This window comes from Ixodes scapularis, unplaced genomic scaffold (assembly GCF_016920785.2).
Source record: "Ixodes scapularis isolate PalLabHiFi unplaced genomic scaffold, ASM1692078v2 PGA_scaffold10__122_contigs__length_95168666, whole genome shotgun sequence".
Lineage (NCBI taxonomy): Eukaryota > Metazoa > Arthropoda > Arachnida > Ixodida > Ixodidae > Ixodes > Ixodes scapularis.
Genome location: NW_024609836.1, coordinates 77,234,386 through 77,258,675, shown reverse-complemented (window position 1 = coordinate 77,258,675; position 24,290 = coordinate 77,234,386). Strand labels below are relative to the sequence as shown.

The 24,290-nt window shown below is 42.5% G+C and overlaps 1 protein-coding gene across 1 annotated transcript in view; it reads left to right on the top strand.

Annotated features, from left to right (window-relative positions):
• LOC115328574 (methionine synthase) overlaps positions 1 to 24,290 on the top strand; it is a 48,052-nt gene that overhangs the window by 16,881 nt on the left and 6,881 nt on the right. The window contains exons 12-28 of the mRNA XM_042288695.1: positions 947 to 1,059; positions 1,781 to 1,921; positions 2,472 to 2,657; positions 3,831 to 4,010; positions 4,679 to 4,795; positions 5,407 to 5,547; positions 10,830 to 10,919; positions 11,246 to 11,344; positions 12,892 to 13,056; positions 14,037 to 14,140; positions 14,883 to 14,950; positions 15,782 to 15,902; positions 16,022 to 16,103; positions 18,520 to 18,618; positions 19,182 to 19,257; positions 19,795 to 19,950; positions 23,815 to 24,002. Of these exons, the coding sequence (XP_042144629.1) occupies positions 947 to 1,059; positions 1,781 to 1,921; positions 2,472 to 2,657; positions 3,831 to 4,010; positions 4,679 to 4,795; positions 5,407 to 5,547; positions 10,830 to 10,919; positions 11,246 to 11,344; positions 12,892 to 13,056; positions 14,037 to 14,140; positions 14,883 to 14,950; positions 15,782 to 15,902; positions 16,022 to 16,103; positions 18,520 to 18,618; positions 19,182 to 19,257; positions 19,795 to 19,950; positions 23,815 to 24,002 (2,126 nt within the window). The remainder of the gene's footprint in view (positions 1 to 946; positions 1,060 to 1,780; positions 1,922 to 2,471; positions 2,658 to 3,830; positions 4,011 to 4,678; positions 4,796 to 5,406; positions 5,548 to 10,829; positions 10,920 to 11,245; positions 11,345 to 12,891; positions 13,057 to 14,036; positions 14,141 to 14,882; positions 14,951 to 15,781; positions 15,903 to 16,021; positions 16,104 to 18,519; positions 18,619 to 19,181; positions 19,258 to 19,794; positions 19,951 to 23,814; positions 24,003 to 24,290) is intronic.

Here is a 24,290-nt window from a genome sequence, read left to right as displayed (position 1 = left end):
GTTGGCTGGCAGTTTGTTCCAGTCGGAAATTGCCAACTGTAAGGGCGATGTCTGGAAAAGTTTTGTATGTGATGTTTGTAATAGTATCTTATGCAGATGATCAAATAGAAGAAAAATACGGTGTGGCGGCTTTAAAACTTCAAGCTTGAGGAGTGGGTTATTATAATACATGTTATGGATGAAGGTTAACCTAGGAAGTTTTCTTCTGCTAGAGAGGGGTGGCAAGTCTGCTTTTTCTTTCAGCAGAGATACGCTTGTTTGTCGAGAATAATCTTTGTAAATAAATCTGCTTGACCTTTTTGAATTGACTCGATTTTTTAAGTCTGCTTTCTCTTTAGATTTTTTTTTTTAATTGTGGAGCCAGATTAGGTTTTTACACTATCCACAAGAGCCTTGGACAGAGTTAATCGGTACCAATTTCAAACCACTATACCGATATAGGACTCGCCGATATAATGCATTTCTTAGTTCTTGGCGTAAGTGTGTTTATACCGGGGAACGGAAACAAAGTTATTTAGTTTTTTTGCTGGACTGACAAAAGGCCTACCAGGTTCCGAGACTCTCCTGGGGGGCTATGTTGCGCTTTTTGCACTCCCAGGAGACTAGGAAGAGGGAAGTGACGTCAACGACACAGCAAACGCAGATTGGATGTTGATTTCGTTTTCTTCTGTCAACATCCAATCTGCGTTTGCTGTGTCGTTGACGTCACTTCCCTCTCCCTAGTCTCCTGGGAGTGCAAAAAGCGCAACATAGCCCCCCAGATTCTGCGATCGTCACAGAAGGTCCTTACCATCTAAGGGCAATATTGGTTTGATCCACAAGGTTTCAACTACGCTTACAAAATTAAATATCCAAAAAAAAAAAAATGGACTGTACATGTGACGCTAGTTGAAAGTTAGTAAAAAGAGCATGGGGTGTAAACTTGCTCGCATTACGACTTCTATAGGGCTGGAGCCCATGATAGTCGGGCCGCACACGCTGTTCGTCAACGTTGGTGAACGTTGCAACATTGCTGGGTCACGGCGCTTCGCGGAACTCCTTCGGAAGGATAATTACCAGGTAAATTTTTCTCGAGCATGCGTCTGTACCTGCCGAATATGAAATTTGGTCAAACTGAGATGTTCAGTCATATTCACGTTCGTTCCCGCCGTATTTTTTTTTTCCGAGCACTCGAGTGTGTCCCTAGTTAGAAATAAGTATATATGAATGTGTCCAATCAACATATGAGAATATATATTATATATAAGAACTTATAATATACGCCTTTTTAACTTTTATAAATAACGATATATTTAGTGGCCAATTCATCGCTGAAACCTCTCTTTGCAACAGGGCTGACAATGCATGGTAAATCTTAGCTTCGCATAAAGACAAGTAGAGGGGAACTTCGGCGAATAAACTTAGAAACAGGAAAGAGGGGCTTGGTTTGATGATTCTAACGAAATCATTCGGTTATAGTATTCTTTCATTTTAGATCAAATTTTGAAATTATATACAAACACCCGGCCCTGTTGAAGGTTCCATTCATTTTTCTAGTGATTAGATTATAAAACGCGTAATTTGTTTTGTCGAGTCATAGGGCTAGCTAGATCGTTCTAAATTGCAAGATATAAATGCCGGTCTGTTCTACTATCATTAACTTTCGTTGCAAGAAGAAGATTGGTCTGAATTTGACGATTGATTTTCCTAATAACTTTATTTTACTTGAAATCATTCAGATGCAAATAGCAGTTTTACAATATTTACAAAACATGTTCCTTGCCATGATTCCCTCTACAAGGAGGCATTGAACGTCGCCAAAGAACAGGTTGAGATGGGAGCCCAGATTCTTGACGTCAACGTGGATGACGGTCTGATCGACGGTCCCAAAACCATGACCAAATTTCTCAACCTAATTGCAAGCGAGCCAGACATCAGCAAGGTATGATTCGTTTAAATTACTCTCGACAATAAAAAAATGCCTAAAGTGCGGACAGGCAGGTGTATACTGAGCATGATAGTAATCACTGAGCCTGACTTCCATCTTGAGACCAAAGACCCTGAGACCCTGACCTTAACTTTCATCTTGAAGCGCCAATATTTTTTTTTTAAAGCTTTAATGATACTCTTAATACCAAACTTTTGTCCGTTTGTCTATTTACCGTTAGATTTAGCGAAGAAATTGATTTCACGTGGCCAATACGCGAATTCAGTTTCCCCGCTGAATTTAGCGGGAAAATTGATGTCACGTGACCTGACGTCACGTGATTTATACACTAATTCAGTTTCGCCGCTAAATTTCGTGGGGAAATTGATGTCAGATAACCTAACCGTTACATATATATATACACTTAAGGCCAGATTCCCAAAACTTTCTTACAACAAAAAAGTTTGTAAATTTATCTTCCGAGAAAGACACTAATGACAATAACGGCGATGGCCTTGCTGATAGACGGTGAGAACCCACAGGCAATCGTGAATTTCTGCTGTAGGTACCCATGTGCATCGACTCTTCGAACTTCGCTGTCATCGAGGCGGGTCTGAAGTGTCTCCAAGGCAAAGGGATCGTAAATTCCATTAGTCTCAAAGAGGGCGATGAGGTGTTCCTAAGAGAAGCTGGCGTCGTGAAACAGTTTGGCGCTGCTGTCGTCGTCATGGCCTTCGACGAACGTGGACAGGTATGGAGCTCACTTCAAGTAGGTTGACATCGCGATATCCGACAGCATGGTACTTAGGTTTTTATGACGTCATTTGTTGCCTCTTCAGGACCACTTTTGATGTATGGGTGGGATTAAACGCTAAACACAACGCTGGGGGGCCGAAATCACCTTCACAACGCTGCTGTCTTTGTCTACCGGGCTGCGGAACTTGTTCTGAGCATGCGCAATAGCTCTTTTGGGCGAAATACCAGACGTCACGCGTACATCCACAGCCGATCGACTCGACGATTCTCGTGATAAGCACTAGAAAGGTAACATTACCAAAGCATCGACAGCGTTGCTCTTTTAGTATTTTTACTCGAAAGAATACCGCCTGTCTGTTTGTCACCTGTGAGAAGAACAAATAATCATAATTTATAAAAACAAACCTGTCAAATGCAAAGAATAAGCAAGAGTTCTTGATTAAAATACTTGTATCTGAACTTACTGTAACGAAATATCATGTTGAGGTTCACAATTTGAATTTTATCTTGGGGTTAAGAGGTTACCTAAGCCAATCAATATTTGCTACTCGCTTTCGGCAGATCCCGGCCCACGCATCTCATTTTGATGTTCATGCATAAATGTTGCAGTCGTTTCTTAGGGCGTTAAAATTTCTTCAAGTGATTACTTTAGTTTTGTTTTGTTAGTCTGGTATTTTCTTTTGGCGTTATGGTTTTCCTAGTTGGTTTCCAGCTTTGAAAGTGAATTCTTGTCATAATATTTCACTCTAAAAAAACTCATAGCAATATGTTTCAGCTCAGTCACAACGATTTTATGTCTGAACTCAATTGTAACCCAGGAATACCGTGAAATAAACATGAACTTTGCATGGTGTCAATTCTTTATTATGATATTTAGAGTTTACTATATCTACCACTAAAGACATTGTGGCTTATATCTTATGAAAGTGTTTAGTCACTGTTGATATTGTCGCCTATTTTATTTACAACTCCGTCATGCAGTAATTGAACATGAAGGGGGCTATACTATAAATGTAAATGAGTATATTTCTTGCTAACGTTTTCAGGTATGGGTATTGTAATGATTTCAGTTTTTGTTTATGCACACTGTAAGCGTGTTATGCAAGCATGTCAAGCAAACTGTAAGCGCGACATGTTACACATATGGAACTTGTTGCTCTCAGTATAGGCAACCGACGAACAGCGAAAAGTGGAGATCTGCACGAGGTCTTACCACCTACTCGTCGACAAGGCTGGGTTCGATCCAACCGACATCATCTTTGACCCCAACATCCTGACCATCGCAACGGGCATGGAAGAGCACAGCAACTACGCCGTTGACTACATCAACGCTACACGACGGATCAAGGTATAATAGTTATGCGACGACGTCCGAAATCCTCAGTATATGGATAGCACACTGCAAGAGCCAATTTTTCAGTTTATTACCCCGCGGTAAATAATGGATGTCTCGTTTATATCGACGGAGATGCTCGAACATAACAAAATTGACAGAAACTTCACAAAAGGTTTTGCCTTTATTTCGTGAAAAAGTGTTTTTTGTTTACTTTATATACATGTTAGCACTGATGTTGTGCATGTCATTGATGGCAGAGAAGGTTTGTTTTAACCCTAAAATTAACAACTTTTCCGGGTTAATATGTTATTATGAAGTAAGATAAAATTTTATACTAGTTAAGAATAAATAGCTAGTAATAAGTAGAGGTTCTTTAACCTCCTATATAGCTTGTCCCCGATATGTTGCTTTTACAACCTGGTAAGCAATAGACCCCAATGGCAAAACTTTGGCGATATTTTGAAAGTCCAAAAACCTGAATATAGGGGTTTAATACGAGCCAACTCTTGAAATGATGGCTCATCATCGGACAACTTCGACGAGAACAAAAAAAATTGGGTAAGCGAAAATTTGTCCGACCCAAATCGTTCCCCTTTGCGCTCCTTGAGTTATATCGTCGGATGTGAAGCAGCGTCCGGGAAACCGCCCTTTTAAGTTGCGATCTTTTTGACGTTTTCCAGGAGACGCTTCCAGGTGCCCGCGTGAGCGGTGGGGTGTCTAACCTCTCCTTCGCATTCCGAGGCTTGGACCGCGTCAGAGAGGCGATGCACAGCGTGTTCCTCTACCACGCCATTGCCGTACGTGAGCTTTTCTGACAGAGTCTGCGACCAAACGAGTGAGCAAAGCCTCCTTGTTGAGGATCGGAAAGCTTAAAAGATCAGATTCCAGGGGCTCGAAGAGTGAGCGAGTATGGGGCTTATTGCTAATATTAGGTATTGAATGTTTCATTAACACTCTACATGGCACTCTAAGAACCGTAATATTCCCAACCAACGTCCACCTGACACCTAAATTAATCGCAAAGGTCGTTAAAGATAGTAGTTGTTGATGAGAGATGAACCTAGAGAGGTGCGTCTGATAGCCTCAAAGTGATTTCGCTAAAAGACTTTACTTCTTCAGGGCCTACTTATCCTGAAGACACTCTCTTCGCGAAACGTCATCTACCTTTAAGACATCCAGGTTTTTTTTTTTGTTTGTTTGTTTTTTTCATCTGACAAAATAAGCATAAAGTTTGCGTCGTCTTTTCAAACCACGCAGGGTTGATCGAGTGGAACATTGGACAGTAAATATACACCGTAAAAAACGTCAGACCATGAAAAAGAAGAATAAAAAACATTGACACAGCTTGTGTTTAATCTTTTCAGTATGAAGTTGATGTTTTATTTTGATGGGAATTCTATCTTCACAGGCCGGTATGGACATGGGAATAGTGAACGCAGGGTGCCTGCCCGTCTACCAGGAGATTGACAAGGAACTTCTTTCTTTGTGCGAAGACGCGGTGCTCAACAAGAACACGGGCGCCGCGGAAAAGCTTCTCGAGTACTCCAAGGTGCTAGTACAAGCTTTTCAAGCTCGGCAGTTCTCAAGCTTAAATTTTTGTCTTCGGCAAAGCGCGATTTCACTAGATTGATGAATGGATGGATGAATACTGTTCTGCCCTTTAAATAGGCGGCGACTTCCGCCATCTATAACCAGTGCTTTCATCATTTCATCAATAGGCAACAACTGTACAGAACATATGTGGGCGATATTCGAAGGTATGGGAATGGGCCACATCGGGCTTGGTATTGTGTACATGGCCACAGCAGGGACAGAAGAATCTTGGAATGAAAGAATATATAAGTGTCTGGAGAAAGATCTTGAAGAGAGCAACATCACGCGCCCAATTATACTGATGGGAGACTTTAACTGCCATCTGGCGGAGTTAAGTGGTAAAGATGAAAGAGCTCACAATCTCAGAAAACTTGTAGAGCACAACAATTTGCGAATAGTAAATCTGGAGGAAGGCTATAAGGGGCAGATAACATGGAGCAGAGGAAACCAACAATCAACCATCGACTACATTCTCGCCTCCCAAGATTTATTCTGTGCACCATGGCACCTGAAAAACATGACAGTGGACGAGGAAAAAGTGTTCAGCTGCGGAAGTGACCATAATCGGATAAAAGTAACGATTGACCAGGCCTACAACAAGTTTTTCATTTCATTTATTTCATTTATTATTCCCTCAGGGCCCGAAGGCATTACAGAGAGGAGTGGGCGGTCGACAGATAAAAATAACATAATTGAACAAGGCAAAAATACACAAAAAAAAACACACACACACACACACAGCAAAAACACGCGCTACGCATCACCTGTTAAAAAGTTGGTAATAGCATTTTTAAAATAAACAGTGTTAGTTATTGAGACTATATGTGCGGGAAGGCGATTCCAATCAATGGAGGTTTGGGGTAGAAAAGAAGCATTAAAAGTGGATGTGCTACAATGGGGAATCCCTACCTTTAGGTCATGGTCTACACGTGATGATATGTACGATGGTTCTAAAAACAATGCTTGACGGAGAGCGGGGTTAGAGTAATAAATCTTGTGAAATAAACATAGACGAGATATTTTTCTTCGGAGAGAGAGATCAGGTAAGGAGAGGGACGATTTCATGGAAGTTACACTGGCTGTACGATAATAGTTCGAGAGTATGAAACGGGCAGAACGATTCTGAACAGATTCGACAGCTGATGCAAGGGTGATACCGGGGCTCCAGATAGAAGCTGCATATTCCAGTTTAGGACGAACTAGGGTTTTATAGAGGAGAAGTTTTAACGAAAGAGGAGCAAGCGAAAAGTTACGTTTGAGATAGCCCAAAAGCCTATTTGCGTTGTTAGTGACATATTGGACGTGGATATTCCAGGAGAGGTCGTTGGTTATGTGAATGCCGAGATATTTATAGGAGGACACAGAAACTAAAGTAGAACTGTTAATAGAGTAGGAAGGACAAGTGTTGTTATGACGAGATACTCTCATAGATGTACATTTAGTGATGTTAAGCTCCATGAGCGATTCCTTGCACCATTTGCAGATGTTGTTAATATCAACCTGAAGGGCGGAAATGTCAGAGTCGTTAACTATCTCTTTATAAATTACACAATCGTCAGCGAATAAACTAATAGAGGAAGAAACATGCACAGGAAGGTCATCGATATAAATAAGAAATAAGAGTGGTCCAAGTACGGAGCCCTGAGGGACACCGGAGTTAACAGGTGAAGGCAAAGAATTAGTGTCATTAGTTCGAACAAATTGGAAGCGATTCGTTAGGAATGATTTTATCCATGTGAGGACATTGGGATCTATATTAAGGTTACTAAGTTTATGAAGAAGTAGCTGGTGAGAAACCTTGTCAAAAGCTTTTGAGAAATCCAGGAATATGCAGTCAGTCGTAGAACCCCGGTCTAGAGTGAGGTGAAGATGATGAGTTAATGTTAGCAGTTGGGTATCACAGGAATAAAACTTTCAAAAACCATGTTGAGCTGTGTTGAAAAAAGAGTTGGAGTCAAGAAAATTAACAAGATGTGAATATATTACGTGTTCAAGAATTTTGCAAGGGATGCTCGTTAGAGAGATCGGGCGGAAATTAATAGGATTATGTTTATCGCCGCCTTTATGAATTCCTTGTTCGAGAGACTGGGAAAAAAGATAAGATAGGATAATGCTTGAATATGTTTTAGTGTTCTTTAGAAAGTTTCTTTAGAAGTTCATACACAGCTCGAGGAAACATAAACTCCACAGGAGGACAAGCTACTGGAGAACTAGTGACGAAGGTAGAATGGCGGCATGGGGTAATGCCTTGGATGCTGAGTTTGCAAGAAGCCCCCCATCAACCTACAGCGAGTTCTACGAGTCTCTAATGCAACTAGCATATACTCATGTAGGAAAACAAACCAGAGTCAAAAGTGATAAACGAACACCGTGGTTTGATAAGGAGGTTAAGGAGGAAATCAAAGTATGACAGGAATGGTCCAGGAAATATCGAAAGGCCATGAATAAAAAGCAATACAGCATGGCAAAGCAAAACTGGGAAAATTACGAGCTACAGAAAAATAAAGTAAAATCTCTAGTGGCGACAAAAATTCTGAAGATACACACGAAACACGAACAAGCCCTACAAGAAAGCGACAACAAAAGCCGTTGCTTTTGGAGATATGTGCGATCTCTCCAACCACACGAGGACCTTGAACACAAGACGATAGGGAGTGGAGAAGACCAATGGACCACTGAAGAAGAAATCACCGAAGGAATGACTAAATACTTTCAGGGACTTCAAGCCTCCCTCTACAACAGACCGAGGACACAGGAGGAAACATCCCTACGACCTCAGGAACAATTTGACCGCAGCATTCTTGAACCAATAGCGCCCGGTGAACTGCAGAGACATATTAATAAACTAGAAGCAGGAAAGGCAGTAGGTCCAGACGACATCCCCAACGAGTTCCTGAAAAAGCTTAAACCGGTAGCACAGAAGCACCTAAGGTACCTTCTAAACAACATGCTGGCAAAAAGTGCTATTCCTGAAGCCTGGAAACAAGCCAAAATAAAACTAATCTACAAAGGAAAAGATAAAGACAAGAAATCATTAGACTCATACAGGCCGATAACAATACTAAGTAATGTTTACAAACTCTTTGCATCAATTCTGCAAGACAGACTGCAGAGACTCTGTGAGAAAGCCCGCCTTTTCAGCGAGGCACAGAATGGATTCCGTAGGAACCGGCGGGTCAGCGACAACTTATTCACTGTCACACAACTAATAGAGCTAAAAAATCTAGATAGGTCACCACTCTATCTGGCTTACCTTGACTTGGAAAAGGCCTATGATGCAGTGCCCCATGAGAAGATGTGGACGAAGTTAGAAGCGATGGCACTGGATGTTCAGACAGTATCGCTCTTCAGAAACATGTACGCCGGATGCAACGCCAGATACAGTTTGGGAGAACATTTATCAGGGCAGGTGAACATGATTGTGGGTCTGCGCCAAGGCTGCCCCCTCTCTCCAACCCTGTTCAACATCTACATCAACAATCTCATTCTGGAGCTGCAAGCCAAAGGGCAGGGTGTTTCTTTCACAACCATTACCTCCAGTAATGACATGGAAACAGCTTATATTCCAGTACTGGCCTTTGCTGATGATATACTCCTGTTATCAGAGAATGAAACTCACCTTCAAGACATGCTCGATATCTGCACTCGAATTGGGAATGAAGAGGGATTCAAATTCAGTAAGGAAAAATCAAAGTGGATGGGCTATAATGTTCACGAGCTTAACCACACGTTTAGAGTACAGGAGGTGGAAGTAGAACATACCAAGGAATACAGATATCTGGGAGTGACTCTTCAAGAAGGCCCGCTGTACTTAGAACTACACGAGAGGAACACCCTAAAAACCTCCAACATCCGAAAAGGTCACCTGTGGAACATGGCAAAGTATTCCTATAACCCATACACCCTTGCGAGGGCACTGTGGAAGAGTGTCGCAGTACCGGCGATCACCTATGCTAACGATGCAGTGGTCTTCCAACAGACCACCCTGAAGACACTGGATCGCCATCAAGTGGAAATCGGGAGGTGGGCACTGGGCGGAAACGGGGCAACTGCAAACCTGGCCGTCACGGGAGAGATGGCCTGGTCGACTTTCAAGCAACGGGATGCAAGGGCCAAGCTCGGATACCTCGGGCGCCTGATTCACATGCCAGACGAAGCGTACGCCAAAAGGACATTCCACTACATTAGATACCGCAGCAGCAGGACGAACTGGTCAAACACCATCGCCTGGCTCGACTCTGTGTACAGCAAAGGGACAAGGCGACATGAGGCCACATCGGAGAAAGGATGGCTCAAGGCTGTGACAGAGGAGGTGAACGCGATTGAACTTGAGGCCTGGAGACAAGCGGTGAGGAAAAAGCAGAGCCTCCAGAGCATCTACGCGCTCCACAAGCCTGAGCCGTCTCCCTGCACACACTATCGAGGGGACCATGAAAGTGCGCTACTGTTCCAGGCACGGGTAGGAGCGCTGATGACAGGCTGCCGACGTGCCCAACTCTTCGGAGACACCGACACAGCCTGTCATCTGTGCGGGCAGTCAAGCGAGGACGTCCTCCACGTGCTGCTGTGGTGCCCTGCCCTAGACCACTGTCGACCGCCCTGGGCGACCAGCGAAGAGAGGATTCCCGAAATGCTGGGATTCGGGGAAGGAGCCCACAGTTCACTAGCCACCAGGCGCATTCTCGTTGAATGGGAGAGACTACGTCTGATCGCCAACCAGTGAAAGTGTGCCAAAAGTGGGAAAAGCTAAAACAAAACAAGAACTAAAACTTTTACCTGTGTCGGCAATTTGAACTTTTGCTGACCCCCCTGTCTCTAAAGGGGTTAGGTACCGCCAACTAACTAACTAACTAACTAATTCGAACAGCTAATACCTATGTAAACTATTTAAAACCATACGATTAAGCCTCCATTTTTATTCCTTTGTGTAAACTTCAAATTAAATTAAGCACTTTCCAGCGAAGTGGCTGCCACCTCGCGGATTTTCAGCGGACTACTACAAAGGGCCGTCACGTCAAGAGTTTCATTATAAAACGACTTGTTATTAGCTGAGAATCCTTATACGAGGCACTCTTATGTTTAAAATGAGCTACCTATAAAAGTGGTGGACAAATGGTCTATGAGACATTTTCAGATGAGTAAATTATGATTTCATCGATACTTAAAACCCCGATTGGCGCTGTTGTAGTAGGATTATAATTCACTAATACCCTGTCAATATCTTCTGTTATATCTTAGCTTTTAAATGATGGAGAGAAGTCGCCTCATCAAGCCGAAAGCTGGAGGAAGGAATCGGTGGAGCAGAGGCTTTCATATGCCCTGGTAAAGGTATGTAACGAAGAACCTTAAAGCACTACCTCCCTAATATATGATGAATGGAGTTCATTACTGTGTAACTGTAAAACTAATTCACAATTTAATTTATCTAAAACTAACCTTGTAATGTTATTTTTATTTAGTGAGACGAATAGCTTAATAACAATAATGTGACGCAACAATGTAATATGTTTGTTGTATTGTGCACAAAGAAAATACTGAATATGACTGCAGGACTTTTCTGTGCTGACCACAGCCGACTCAGATGTGCTGTAGCAAGCCCCTTTAGAAATGTGTCCATAAATCGTTTCAGTGGTATTATTGCCAATGTCTTTTAGGGAGTCGATACATACATTGAGGAGGACGTTGAAGAAGCGAGACAGCAAAAAGAAGCTTATCCACGAGCACTCAACATTATTGAGGGACCCTTAATGGCGGTGAGTCACATGGCAGGTGTCTGTACGAAGAAAGCCTCGCAAATTCGATAAATTGATCTGTAGGATTTCTAATCACGGTAAAAAATGCTAGGTATTCAACCTCTACTGTTCATGAAATGTTTTACAATTCAAGTATAGGACTGAACTTTAAACGTGCATGTTTTCAAGCCTACCTGTACGAAGCAGGAACACGAATTTGCAACCCTGTTTATTTAGAAAGAACACTACGTTGAGGCAATATCCTTTGGCAAAAATCGTGTACATTAACATTTAGGTCAAAAGCGTTACAAAAATACGATAGACCGGATGAGCGAATGAATGGATACGGCTGGAAACATTTTAATCAGCCAGTAGTTTGCATCACCTAGGCATTGGATTGAATTCAACAACTACCTAAAGCATTAGTAACTTGTAAAATATATCTATATTATTTTTATTATATTTTTTTTAGTAAAGAAGCGTTTTGTGGCAACAGGACGTGTGCAATTTTCATCCTACGAATCACCAGGAAAGGAACACAAACAGGTAGAGAAGTCCGCACCATACTATACTTTCGTTTCATCTTTAGTCCAGATGCACCGGATGCAACGAGCTCATTGGACCGATCAGAGAGCATCGAAAGCGCACCGTCCTGGTTTTCACCACCTTTCTGCGTGCGTTCTACCATTGCTGAACCAATCCTAAACAGAGAAGGCCCAGTGCTGACTCGCGCTTTTCACGCTGCTTGGTTGGTTCCATTAGCTCGTAGCGTCGGCTATTCTGCGTTTCTATTGGACACGGGTCTGCGTCAGCGTTCGGCGTGGGCTCTGGTCCAATCAGAGGCTTCGCGCAAGACTAGGCGTCGAAACGTGGCGACCACTAATGTTGCCTGATAAAATTTCATTCTGTTTTAGATTGAAGCTTTCTAAAGCGCAGTCCCACCCGGAAGTGACGTCGCTGGTGACGTCAACGGTTATATTTTTTGTGTTCCGGGGGACAGATCGAAAGTTGAAAATGTTGAACTTTTCGGGACCCCGGGCCCGCCCAGATTCCTCAGTAGCCAATCAGGGGAAGGCGGTCCACTCCCCCCTCCCCTCACCCTCCTCGCAAACCGTGCGCGTGAGTGGGGTGGAGAGGGGGGGGGGGGGGAAGGGGTTGAGCATATTGTTTCTTGGAAACCCTACAAAAAACAAAACTAGGATGGCTTAAGAAGCAGTCTCTTTTGTCGAATCCCCCCCCCCCCCCTCGAATTCACTCATAAATTCCACGAAAGGGGCTATTTCTCCCTTTCCCGCCCCGATCCACTACTCCGCATTTTTACTTCTCCTACTGCGGTAAACACACGCACACACACAAAAAAAAAACCTCGACTCAACTTCCCCCTTTTTCCCCTGCTCCGCCCGTTGCCGGTGGGCTAGCTGCTTCGTCCGGAAACTACTGGACACTTTTGAGCCGCAACGAGCTTAGAAAGATTTGAAAAAATAAACGGGTTCCGGGTTTTGGATTTTTTTGCGGTTTCGATTGGACAGCCCTTTACTGAGGTTCGTGGATCGTTTGCTTTATACCAGGGCATGAGCATTGTGGGCGACCTCTTTGGGGAAGGAAAGATGTTCCTGCCACAAGTCATCAAGTCCGCGAGGGTGATGAAGAAGGCGGTCGCCTACCTCGTTCCTTTCATGGAAAGGGAAAAAGAACAGATGCGAGCCACAGAGAACAGATCGGGTGCCGACGACGTAAGTGAAAAAGATTCAATAGACTGATGTCTATGTCACCGTTATTCTTAATCCTTCTGTCTCCTCCACAAGTTCACTCATATAATCAAAACGAACCGTTTTTCAATTTGTTATGAAAGCAAATCACGATTCTTTTGGGAAGCAGACATTGTGTCTTCTTACGTTGATTATGTTTGGCTCGTTAACTAGCAAAGCCATAGTAGGGTTAGGGTTTTCACAAATCTGATGTATGCTTCGAAACATTCAAACACACGCACACAAAAATAGATTGAAAGTTTAATTAAAACTCTTAAAAATCTGAGAAAATACTCTATATAAAGCTCATTCTCGTTTTTCGTACCTCAGAATGTAACAAACTAATTCTTGTACTGCGACTTTTGGCACATACAGCATAAAATTTTGACTGATATTGTTTCCGTCTTTAGGTTTTGCGGCTTTCAGCAGATACTACAACGCAGGTTGAATTCTTTGAAACTAAAATAGTCGCCAAAATACGCCAGTCTGCCCGTGCAATGAGCTCTAAACTAAAACCATGTCAGCGTTTTTGTTTTCTTAGTATTAATTGCGAAAATTAATGAGTATAATCAAGAACGCAAGTCGAAGAAGATGTTATAATAATGCCACGTATCCGCGGCTTAAATCATTGTCACGGTCGTGTCAAGTATAACTTGCGAAATATTGCAGAGTATTGAAACTTTTTGTTCGGCGCGGTACACATCATTAAACCCCCCATCTTGCCCCTTGTTCAAATTAATCTCTTTTTTTATTTAAGCGAAAAATGCCGAGTCACGGGGTGGTGTAGTGCGCATGCGCGTCGTCTGATATTTCGCAGAGCGAGGGGCGCATATGTGCAGAGCTCTTTTTTTTTTTTTTTTTTTTTTTTGCAGATTGATGGAGAAAAATGGTGGCGCGCAGAATGACGCGGTGATTTTAATTGTGTTTTTCTTATGTGACTGCAGCTCGTGATGCATTCATTTCAGGTGAGCAGTGCTGCTGGAGTCGTTGTACTGGCGACTGTACGAGGCGACGTGCACGACATTGGCAAAAACATTGTGGCGGTTGTCCTGGCCTGCAACAATTTCAAGTTGAGTATACACCGCCGTCCTGTTGGCCCCTGAAACGTATACCCCCTAATATTGATGTGCCTAGTTTTGGGGGCACGAATCAAAACTGTGCTTTCCCGCAGTACGCGTTGCTTGGCGTTCAGCTATACAATGCTTGTCTCAGCAGTCATCCCTAACATGCCATTACTCGATAGTAAGCAAACTAAGTAGAAATATTAAAAAAAAAAAACTGTCATTAAGCAACTCAAGATTAGTAGTAAAACAATTGTACACGATATGTAAAACAATATTGAAGATTGCAACCGTCAAGTGTGTAGACGAATGTGACATAAATGGAGATCGAATAATTCTTTCACAATTTTCGGGCAGCGTTTTATTAGCTGATCGCGATCTCGCACGTGCTTTGGACGCCTCTTAAATGTAGCAGATATATTTTCGTGAACACCAAAATTTTGTTTTCTAGCCTGATTATTTTAATGTATTACCAGTGCAACTACGCTCAGTTCTACGCAACATTGTCACAGTAAGTCAGCTGACGTCACTGCGACGCTCTGTGCAATTTTTTTTTATTTTTTATTATTACGCATATGCATATTGTTGTACCGTATCTAGTTAAGTTTATTTATTCATTCAATGTGCCTTCATCGTCCGGTAGGTGTTAGGGGAGCATGTGAGGTTTTAGGATGCACCGTCGCACAGAAAAAAACAAAACAAAGATTTTTGGCAAGATACATTGAACTATACTTTATTTGCTTACTCCAGGGTAATCGATCTAGGTGTGATGACACCCTGTGAAAAGATACTCGCCACTGCAAGAGAAACAAACGCTGGTAAGAGTTTGTAATTCTCTTGCCATATCGTGCTGAGTATATTACGCTAAGGTAACAAAATTCAGAGATGGTTAAAAGAACAATAAACGCCGTTATTTTGTTTTAGTTTTCAAAATATTCCCTGCCTACACGCAGTACACTTCCGCGTAAGATTTTACAGTTAACATATGTTACTCTGAAGTAGGTTCGACTAACTTCCTGTTCGACTTACGTGCCCACACTGGTAATTACAGTGTAATCTCGTTAATTTGAACCCGAGAGGGACCAGAACTTCGTTTGAATAATGCAAAGTTTGAATTCCCGCGGGAGTTTCCTTCCTAGAAACAAATTGTAAAATTGTAAATAAATAAATAAATAAATAGGAGGGGATCTGCACGCTAGTTTGAATTATCCGCGAGTTTGAATTACGGGGTTTTGAATTAAACAAGATTCCACTTTAGTTACTGTGTACTATCATCAGATGCCAATATTTGGGATAATATAATTTATGACGGTGTATTTATCTATATATTCTATAGTCCCTGGGCGTAGCTTACTATGTTAATGATTCTCGCTTCCTGATTGGTTCTCCTACGTTCTTATCGGTTAATGCCGCACCCTCATTGGCTGAAGAGGAATAATGAGATGCGCGGGGGCCGCCACGCCCTGCGTTTCTTAAATTTTCGGTGACTGTTGGAACGTTTTGGTGCTGTTATAAGAGGAAACAGAATTTCCTTTGTTGTTTAGTTTAGTAAGGTAAGTTGCTTATGTTTTCTTAAGTTTGTTTATTAAGTTTTGTTTTAATTAGGTTCCGTTTTCTTAATTGATAGCCGCCTTGGTAATTTTATCTAGACATCGTCGGCATATCCGGTCTCATAACACCCTCCCTCAACGAGATGGTTCACGTGGCTCAGGAAATGAGTCGGAACGAATTTTCGATACCCCTGCTCATTGGGGGCGCCACAACGTCCAAGTAAGTTGCGCTTAGTTTATTCGACTCTCGATTAAATTTTTATTTAAAAAAATCCTATTGCCACCGCAGCTTTTTTTTTTTTTTTTTTCTGAACTCGGTTGTTTCCCATTTCCTCTCAGAATCCACACCGCCGTCAAAATTGCCCCAAATTACCAGAACCCAGTGATCTACGTTCCGGACGCTTCAAAAAGTGCCGTCGTGGTAGGCAGTTTTTTTTGTTTTGTTTTTATATATATATATACTACTTGTTGCCCTGATAATAGTGTTGTCAAACAAAAACAAAAGTGTAATGCGGTAAAAGTTTACTTTTCTTTCAAATGAATAAAAAAAAGATTGCTAGCATTTTATTATTTTCTGGTGAACCCCACGCCGTGGTGAAAAGTCGTCGAAGATAATAAGAATAGTATTAATATTTATCACAAAAGCACCCTTTGTCAAAACGAAAAGTCAAAATTGAAGACTGAAGAATGTTTAAGTTACCATAATTAGGTGCAATTTTATTAACTAACTACTTCTTAAGCTGTAATGAATTTTCTGCACCTGACTCTTACTTACTCTTTTGGAGCAACTCGTAATTTACTCTTCAAGCATTACATTGACACGTGCGCACATTTATGTAAATTTAATCGTAACATCTTGCGGTTAAAACCTTAAACATCGTGAGCAGGTTTCGGGGACATTCGTAGTTTACGCGCTTACCAGCGCCTCTTGTGTCTTTAATCATAGTCACGAGCATGCATAAACCTAAGACACGTCGCTCGTGCAAATGGATGAAATTCTTGTTAGAATACAAAGCATTCGATGGCCCCCTCTGTGCGCCGCCATCTTTATCTACTGAGCTTTCGTATCCCAGCATTTTTTACCGGGGTGGTGAGTGAGTCTTCACGCGCGTCATCTCCTAATACATGTGGAAACTGAGGGCGAGAACAAGACGAGAGCGTGCGCGGAGACGTCAGAGCCCTGGACTCTGGTTGGAATGATTAGAGGGCAGACGCAAAGCTAAATTAAAGCGGTTCTGTATTTGAGAAAAAAACACTTAAATCGTCTTCATTTGGCTTCAGGGATCACGAACATCGACATTATTTTTCAATTTGGTGCACGGAGGTTGCAGAAGACCATTTTCAAAGTGCCGCTGAAGCCCCTCCTTCCCGGAGCGTGACGTCATAAAAGGAGTTTTCGGAATCTCCGCTCTCGCGCATCTTCAACGCCAATCAAAGCTATGCACGCGCACTCTTGCTATTCTGAAAAAAAATGGTCAGAAAAAGACGTCACGACTGGCGTCAGTGCAAGGGAATGTAGACGCTTTGAACACGCGCCAGATTGCGCCGCCATTGCCGACCTTATTGAGATACCGAGCCACTGAAGCGGGCATTAGCGAGCCTCCACAGAGGCCTATGGCAAAGAGGAGGACGCAGTAGCACCCAACGTTAAAGCAAGCTCAGTTTCGCAGCTGGCGGTCATGAGAACTAGCGGCGCTACAGTCGGATCTTGCTGCCTTGTCCCGCGCGTTGTCTGCTACATCTGCGTTGAGAGCTTCCTTTTCTTTTTCTTTTCTTCTTCTTTTTTTTTTACTTTTGCGTGTATAATAGCAAAAAAAAACGATGATGAAGATGAAGTGTAATACACCACAGAGATCAGAGTCAGCGCATTGTGAGTGTTCTTTCTTTGAGTGTTGGAAAGGAAATTTATTTTTGTGTGCGTCTGTTTCCTTGCGCTGTGAAGTGTTAGTATGAATCAACAACTCGCCCACGCTCAAGTATTGCTATTGAAGTTTCGCGGGCTAGACGATCCGGAAGTAAGACTCGACTGCAGCGCTGCTAGTTCTCGTGACCGCCACTGAGCCCACGTCGCAGGCGGAGCTGTGAAACTGAGCTTGCTCCGGTAACGTTGGTAGCACCTAAAGTGACAATAACCTCTCTTGTTGTGGCAATGATGAAGTGAAGCAAAAGGAACAAGATGAAAGAAAAGCTAAAGGTCGGTTATGGCGGCGCCCATGCACAGCTGCTGCAAAGTGTCGACCTGGCGCGCCTGGCGGCCGAAAGATCTGGGTGTGACGTAACGACTGGTCGGATGTTTTTCGTGTTTTCTCGCGCTTAGTTATATATCTTTGGGGGAAACGAACTGTGATCAGATTCACGGGATCAAAATACCCTACAACTCACCCCTAACTCATTTTTCTTTTATATAACTTTTTCAGTTTCTTTTTAAGCTGAGACTGCAGCCAATGGCACGAGTATGAGAGCTCGAGGTCGCCGCTTTGAAGCGTTTTCCGCAGAACGAGCACTCGCACTAGAAATGCACGTCTCAAGGCCAGGAGTGCAGGCTATAGCTCGCGCTTGTATAGCTTTGGTTGCAGTCTCAAATTAAGGGTGAGCAGAATCTCTACTCAGTGTTCCAACGCGTTCGAAAACGAACTCCGGATGCCGACGTTCGACGTTCGAACGCTTTTGTAGAGTGAGTAAAACAAAGGCTTATTTTCGTCTGCCCACTAGTCATTGAACTCAGAACTGGGTGTCCTGATGGCCCCGCTAGCTCTCCTTTCCTCCTCTCCCTCATTTTCTGCTCGTACAGTGATAACAAAAATATTGTCGTGTTAAATCTTGTTTCTCCTTTTCAGTGCTCGACACTGCTCGACAGAAAAGCCAAGATGTCCTTTGTCAACGAGCTGCGAGATGAGTATGAAGAGCTTAGAGAAGACTACTTCGATTCGATGAAAGTGTGTATTCATGATTGCAAGTGAATGCCTGTCTATGCCCGTGGAACCAATATTTCGGGGAAGCAGACACGTTGAATACGCTGCCCATTTCTGGCATTCAACGTGTGAAACTGGCCATTGTTTTTGCACTATATGTACTGCTTAGATAAAAACAATAATTTTCATTATTCCCCCAAGATGCGACGTCTCATTCGTCTTTAGTTGTCTTTCAAAACTTTAATGCTTCATGGCACAAAATCGTGTTTGCAGTTGTTTTGCAGCGAAGCTTGCTCACAGAATTAAACTTCAGAATATCTGCGTAGATTTCTTAATTTTATTTTTTAGCTCATTGTGGTGTGTGTGTGTGTGTCTGTGTGCGCGCGCACTTGTGTGTCTGTGTGTGCGTGTGTGTCGAAAGAAACAATTAAAAAGGCTAATGTGGTCTTTTTCATGTAATCAAAAATATAAATGAATAAAATAATATAAAGTATGGTGCGTGCCTATTTTGAATGAGAGGGGATCTTGCTTTAAGCATATCTATACCTGATTATCACTGTTTGTTGTCTTTGTATTTTTTTTTCTAGGACAAGAAATACGTTTCGTTAGAGCACGCCCGTAGGAATAAGCTTCATCTCAATTGGGAAGGAAGCCTCAAGCCAAGTAGGTCATGGTTTTATATTTTACTGAGGATGAATTTTTCGTGCGACTGTCTGAAATTTATTGTTGTCTTTTTGTTTGTGCTCAGCTGACAGCCAATGCGTCTTTTCAAACATGCATTATTTTTATATTGATGGCAGAAGTAAATATGCCTGTTAATTGGATTGACGCTAAATCTAAGAATTCATCTATACCAAAGGTAGCCCGTTTATTATATATGCCCGTAGCTTTTAACCGCGTCGTTTAAAATAGTGAAAGATTCCGAACTGATAGCGCTTTAAAAGTTTTCTTCTCTTTTTTTTTTTTTTTTATTCGTATTGTATTAGTAAGCGAATGCTTGAAACAAAATATTTGTACACAAAGGTTCAATGTTAGATTGTGTTTGTTTCTTGCAGACATGGCTTCGTTAGTTGCCAAGTAATGGTTCAGTCACGCTCTCAAATTACCACAAACTATATTTTTTTTTAATAGGACGATTTATTTTTTGGTATTCTTAAGTTCTGCGTTAGTGCCTGCAGTGTAATTGTGTATTTATCTTAGGAAAGCCGACGTTTCTTGGGACCAAAGTTTTTGAGGACCAGAACATCGACGATCTGCTCCCCTACATCGACTGGAAGCCATTCTTCGACGTCTGGCAACTAAGGGGAAAGTACCCTAACCAGCGCTACCCCAAAATATTCGAGGATGAAAGTGTAGGTGCGACCTACTTTCTAGTAATTGATTGATTGAAAGGGGGAAAACTTTCTTTATATTGCGGGTTTTTATATTCATGCATATGTCCTCCTGGCATATCCACGCATTCTGGGGAGTCAAATTGTGAACTTTATAGTGGCAGTGATCAAATATCCTCAGTTTCTAGTCCGTTTTGAAAAAAATGTGCGAAAAAAAATATATGACTTTTCCGCATGGTAAATAATGTTTGCCTTGTAATTTGTTTTAATTAATACAGCACGCGTATTAGAAGAATTATGTTGAAGTACCTGTTAACACACATAAGCGGCATTTTTAAAAAAAAATATATGCATCGTCTACTTTTCTTTAGGTATTCGTGACTCCAGCGATCCCATCAGAGTTCCCGCTCTCGGCCATATATAGCGGTAGAAATCAGGACGTGGCTTCAAGATGTTTTACCCCCGATTTTTATACAGTACGTTCCAAACCTGTGGCAGTGTGTTGGCATAAGTGAGCTTCCTGAAACTTCGCCTTCTCCGGGGAAGCGATAAAAGAACTACCGTATTTACTCGCACAATGAACGCACTCGCGTAATGAACGCACCCCCCAAGTCGGCTCACAAAATTTCGACTTTTTTTTTCACCCGCGTAATAAACGCACCCCGAACTCCGACGTCAAAATTTTGACCCCCTCCCCCCACGCGCGCGAAATGAACGCACTTTTCTATCCTGGTGCAGCGAGGTCGCGAATGCATGGGCAGCATGGGCGAACAAAACGCCTTGCAAAAGGCGTTAAAAAAATTAAAAAAGAGTCAACCGAAGCAAGAAAAAAAAAAACATGGAGAGCTTTTTTTTTTTTTTTTTGCACAGCGCAGTCTGGATTTTGGGGTCGCGTGCCGCGCGCAAGGAGGTAAGAGAAGCGGAGAAACCCTCTAAGAAAACGAAACAGCTTGCGAAAGGAGGCAAAAAGAAAAAATAACCAGGGAACTAAGAGAAAAAACAAACAAAGAGCTTTTTTCCTTCTTTTTTTTTTTTTTTGCACAGCGCCGTCTGGACTTTGGAGTCGCGCGCCACGCGCAAAGAGGTAAGAAAGAGAAGCGGAGAAGCCCTTTAAGCAAACGAAACAGCTTGCGAAAGGCTGCAAAAGGAAAAAAAAAAAAAAAAACAACCCACGGAACAAAAAAATAAAACAAAGAGGAGCTTTTCTTTTTGCACAGCGCAGTTTGGTTACGGAGGGGGGGGGGGGGGGGGGGGGGGTCGCGAGTCGGGCGCCGCGCGCAAGGAGATAAGAAAGATAAGCGGAAAGCACTCGCCTAAGCAAACGAAACAACTTGCAAAAAACAGGCGGCAAAAAAAAATTAAAGGAACTGTGAAAAAGAAAACAAGAGGAGTTTTTTTTTTCTTTTTTTGGGCAGCCCAGTTTGGTTACGGGACGCGCGCCGCGCGCAAAGAGATAAGAAGTTGCGTTGATTTTTCGTGATAAAAAGTCCGTTCATTATGCGAGTAAATACGGTCGAAAAAATTTTACTTCGCGTAATGAACGCCCCCCCTAACTTTGCATCAATTTTTCGGAAAAAAAAGTGCGTTCATTCTGCGAGTAAATACGGTACCTACTGTACTTTGACAGCGCTGATGAATGTTGGTAAACGAACAATGTCTGGTTCATACGGTTGCGTAGGTTCTGTTCCGAGCAGGGTGGAGAATGAAAATCAATATGATTTAGTGATCGCGGTTTAAATCATGATCTAAACGTCACTCATATCGGACCAGTTTTACTGTGATGCTTTAGATCAAACCTTTCCCGAAAAAATCATTCCGAATTGTTGTATTTACTATGTGTTTATTATTTGATGTGAGCATTTGTATGGTATTTAAAATTTTAAAAATTCATCAAGCAAGAAAGATTTATATAAGAGCAAAGGGGCAATGAGAATTTTTCTGTTCTGAACAAATCGGAGCGTTGAGCTTCATTTCTACCTTCCACTTCGTTCGTCTGTTACTTAACATCCTCCTGCAACAGAATGCAAAATAAACAAAAACTAGAAAAGTAATTCTTATTGCAAGAAGTTAGAACGCGAAATAAAAATGAACTAAAGCTTTTTAATTATCTGAAAAAAGGAAATTAATCTGTTTTTGTTCTAGTAGGGTGGGAATTACAGCAATGAGAAGTTAAATAAACTCTGCATTTGCAGTAATGCTTTCTTCCGTATAGCTATCAGTGATTAGACGAATTGATCGACCAATCTGCAATGTTGAGAAATACATCTAGGGGTAAAGAACCACTATTTTCAACCAACAGTTATTTAAACCAAATCAATCTGATTTAAGTAATCCCTCATTATAACGAAATCGCTTTTTTCGAATTATCGCTTTTATCGAAATTCCACGCTGTCCCGACCTAAATGCACAAATTTTTAACCGGATTATTCGAAATGTATCGGCAGCCGACCACACTTATTACGAAGGCCGAGGTGCCGAAAGCACGCAAGCATACACGGAGGCGCAGGGAGACCCTTGCGTTCCCTACTCCCTCTCCACCGTGGCAAACGGCAAACTGGGAGAACGGAGTAAATGGATGACGGAAAAAAGAGCGCCCCAACGTGCACGCCTGCACGGGCGCGCTTGTGGCGTACTACCCGCACACGTGCGTCGTATGGGAGATTGGGAGTGTTTACCGAAAGTTGCTTAGGTCTGCGAGGTTGAGAAAAGTGGCCGGCCCAAGTCTGAAATCGCCGAAGAATTCGACATTACAGCATCGGCTGCTCGACACTATCCACCATTTTGCGGAATGAGCAAGGCATATTGGACGGGTTCGAGAAGTTTCTCATGCAGGGGAAAGCGCACCCGCGATCCAAAGATAAAAGATCACCAAATGCTTCGTGCATGTCAGATTTTCTCTCGCGAGCATGCTTGCCGAGACAGCACACGATTTCCATATCTCTACAGGAGTGTGTGAAAACATGTTGGCAAAGCCACCGAGGACAACTTTGATTCGTTCGCGATTGTGGATGCGGATGTTCTCGTTGTTGCTCCTGCCACGGATGTTGCGATCGTAGACCTCGCGTGTGGTCAGGAAGCACAAAACGAGATCAAAGAGGTACCTCGGGAAACGCCAACGACTGCGGAGACGCGAAACATCCTATGGCTGCTCTGCAGTGCAGCGGCGGTGACAGTGTTCCTGCGATGCCTGAAGCAGTTCGTGGAGAACTGATGCCCGGATCAAATTATCGGCAAACTCCACTTAATTATTTTTTATTCTGTAATGCAGCCGCGAGATGTTTATAACCATGGCTTGTTTAATTAAATATACGGTCAGAGTGTTCCGCAGTGTTCCCGTCCACCTACGAGGCTGCTGGCACTGTTTCTTTGGCTCTATCGCTTTTATCGAATTACCGCTTATATCGAATTTTCTTGCGGCACCCTTGAGTTCGTTATAACGAGGGATTACTTATTTGATTTTTTTAAGCATGGTTTTGTTTTTCACTTTGACTTTTAGCGACCTAGCCAGACCGATACGACGGTGACGACAGAGTCACGTGGACAACTGTCCGCCCAACACAACGTGAGAAGCGGCGCAAGCACACCTAATTGCTTAGGCTATTATCAATCATGGTTTTCCCAGCGGTCCTGTCATTGTTCACGTTTTCGTTGCTTTGGACACAATAATTAACCCACGCAACATCCCTCACTTCGGCGGGAATCGCGCCAACCGCCGACAACATGCAATCATGGAAGTCACAAGGGACGAGCAGAAATTGTAAAAGGACCTGTTCCGACCAGTTCGGTGTTTTTCCGCTAGTTTCCTTTCGTTTTGCTGAAGTCGCAAATACCGCGTTTCTGCTGTCAAGGTTAACTGGTAAATGTAATAATTGAACACATTTATTTTTAGGTCAAGAAGCCAAGAAGATCTTCGACGAAGGCAACGAAATGCTGACAGATATCGTAACTCGGAACCTACTGCGGGCCAGAGGGGTTATCGGATTCTATCCAGCGAACAGCGATGGGGACGACATCATCGTTTACGATGACCCGTCGCGCACGCACGAAATTGCAAGGTTTTTCGGGCTCCGGCAGCAGGTAAATACGGAACAAAATAATTCAATATGTTAATTTTAATGCGTACTCCTACCCCAAAACCCAATATAACGTTTTGCTATTTGAGTTATGGAACAAGAAATCTAACTGGAACTGTTATTGGAAACCGGAAATGCAATCTGAAAACCTGAAATCTAGAATCCAATCAAATTTCTTGTTCCGCAATCCAGATAGCGAAAAGTTATATTGGGTTTTGGGATAGGTATAAGGTTTGTGAAATGTTAAGAACCCAGGAGATTAGAAGTGTATTAGTCCGCCATTTAGGGCGCT